The 2,192-nt window shown below is 42.6% G+C and overlaps 1 protein-coding gene across 1 annotated transcript; it reads left to right on the top strand.

Moving 5' to 3' along the window:
• The first annotated feature begins 826 nt into the window (after nt 1–826).
• LOC130744139 (protein MAIN-LIKE 2-like) lies at nt 827–1,252 on the top strand. Its single transcript, XM_057596329.1, has one exon. The coding sequence runs from the start codon at nt 827–829 to the stop codon at nt 1,250–1,252; it is 426 nt and encodes a 141-aa protein (XP_057452312.1).
• The last annotated feature ends 940 nt before the right edge of the window (nt 1,253–2,192 follow it).

The following is a 2,192-nucleotide window of genomic DNA, read 5'->3' as shown; positions in this document are numbered from 1 at the left end:
AATGCACTGGCGCGCGTGAGTGTTAGCTGATGGGTGACAAGGGATTCGCGAGCTTTATCTCGAATGGCTGACATGGAATGACGTGTGGTCAGCTGATGGGTGATAAGGAGATAGGAGGACAGGCAATGACAGCCATTCGCGAGCATGCAATCGAATGCTGTGTCGGCCAAAGGTGGCAACATGGCAGGCATTCGCAAGGAATGGATGAATGCTTCAAATTGATTTATGGCGGTCCTACACCACTATAAATGGACCGCCAGAAACGCACAGCCCACATCTTCAACCCTCTCATTTGAAGTATCGACCTCACCTCTCCAATTCTCTCAATTCCCTTCTTTCAACTCTCATTTTTGAACTCTCAAGTGTTAGAATACTTCCTCCTCAAGCTCTACCTCACCTCAAATTCCCTCTATTGTTGGTAATTATATCTAACTCCATCACTCAATCTTACCTTTCAAATATTTTAGTTATCATTTGTATTTGAGTCTCAAACTTTCTTTGATGCCTAATTTTCGATTGCATGTAATAACTTCATGAAGGTTTTGTAAATGGCGGATGAAGGAGTGGTAACTCTCGGCCCAAGAAATACGACGTTGTTGGTGAAGCAAAACATACATGTGTCGGGATATGTTTGGAACCGAGCAAATAAGAAAATCTTGAAGCTGAGATTGCCCCACATTCCTTTCAATAGTGTCCCTCCCCAAATTGAAGCATATGTTCGCCAAGCTAGATTTTACGAGGCCGCTTAGCTGGTTCTATCAAACAGGACAAAGTGTTGATATCAGCACTTGTGGAGCGTTGGCGGCTTGAGACGCACACCTTTTATATGTCGTTTGGAGAGTGCACCATCACTCTTCAAGATGTTGTCGTTCAGTTGGGACTAAATATTGATGGGCAACCTGTTACCGGGGTGACATGGTGTGACTGGTCCGATCACGTTATTCGTGCGCTAGGAGTAATTCCACCGCAACGTGATATTAGAGGAAGCTGTTTAAACTTGAGATGGTTAAATGAACGTTTTAATTTTCAGGAACTAGGTGCACTTGAGTCGGAGGAAGCGCAATTTGCTGCAAGAGCACTCATTTTGCACCTAATTGTCACTTTCTTATTACCCGAACACACAGGATCTTTTGGGCCTCTAAGATATCTACTACTAATAGAGAATTTAGCCTTGGCCTCCACGTACAGTTGGGGTTCAGTCGTGCTTGCAACTCTCTATCATGAGTTGTGCCATGGAACCGGTTATGAATGACAAGAAATAAGTGGTTGTACTTATTTGCTCCAAATATGGGCTTGGGAAAGGATTCCAATGACTACCCCCGAAACCAAACCAAGATTGCCACTCGGCCGCCCCCTCGCAGGAAGGTATGCACATAATTTATAAGTAGTTATATTTATTTGTTCATATAAATGCGACAAAATAAGCCGTTAATAAATTTTATTTCAGATGGGAATGAAACATTGGTCGTCAAAAGAATCAAATTGATTTGTGGCGGATCAAACTTGACGAACTGAGAACTGAACACGTGAGTTAGTTATGCTAATATTATATTATTTTGATATGTTGTCTCAACCATTTTATGTGTATGTTCTTAATTTTTTTCATCTAACTTGGATGTGTAGTTTGTGTGGATGCCATACCAAGTTCATGTTATAAATTCGCTACCGGAATGGTGTCGGCAAAGCATGCACTTGTGGAGATCAGTTGTGCCAATGATATGCTACACCTTTGTTGAGTGGCACCAACCGGATAGAGCCTTGCAACAGTTTGGCATGTTTCAGCCGGTACCTGACCCACCATATCAAATTGATGAAATGCATGACATTTCCTTGTCAGGGAAGGAACAGGAAGATTGGGTTACAACCATGATGCCCTTTATACAGATGTGGGGGCAAAGACACCACAGGACGATTAAACAATCCCTGGTTAATACGTTAGCTGGCCCAAACGACCGATACATGATGTGGTACGCCGAACATTCCATTCGTTGCCTGACGCGTCAGAGTGCGACAAGACGGAAATTGGTGATGTTATATAACCTTTGATGCTCTTTGTTCCTATGTTTGTAAATTTTGAAATACTAACTTTTTATTTTATTTACTAATGTAGGGTGAACGCATTCCTCATGTGTGGTATGGACTTTCTGACGTCGGTTGCGGTACGTACACACCTGAGGAAATGCAAAGCCAAG

This window comes from Lotus japonicus, chromosome 3 (assembly GCF_012489685.1).
Source record: "Lotus japonicus ecotype B-129 chromosome 3, LjGifu_v1.2".
In the NCBI taxonomy this organism is placed as follows: domain Eukaryota; kingdom Viridiplantae; phylum Streptophyta; class Magnoliopsida; order Fabales; family Fabaceae; genus Lotus; species Lotus japonicus.
This window is presented reverse-complemented; position numbering and strand designations above follow the sequence as displayed.

Coding starts and splice junctions, on each gene's coding strand:
- LOC130744139 (XM_057596329.1), top strand. CDS start 827: ATGTCGTTTGGAGAGTGCACCATCACTCTTCAAGATGTTGTCGTTCAG.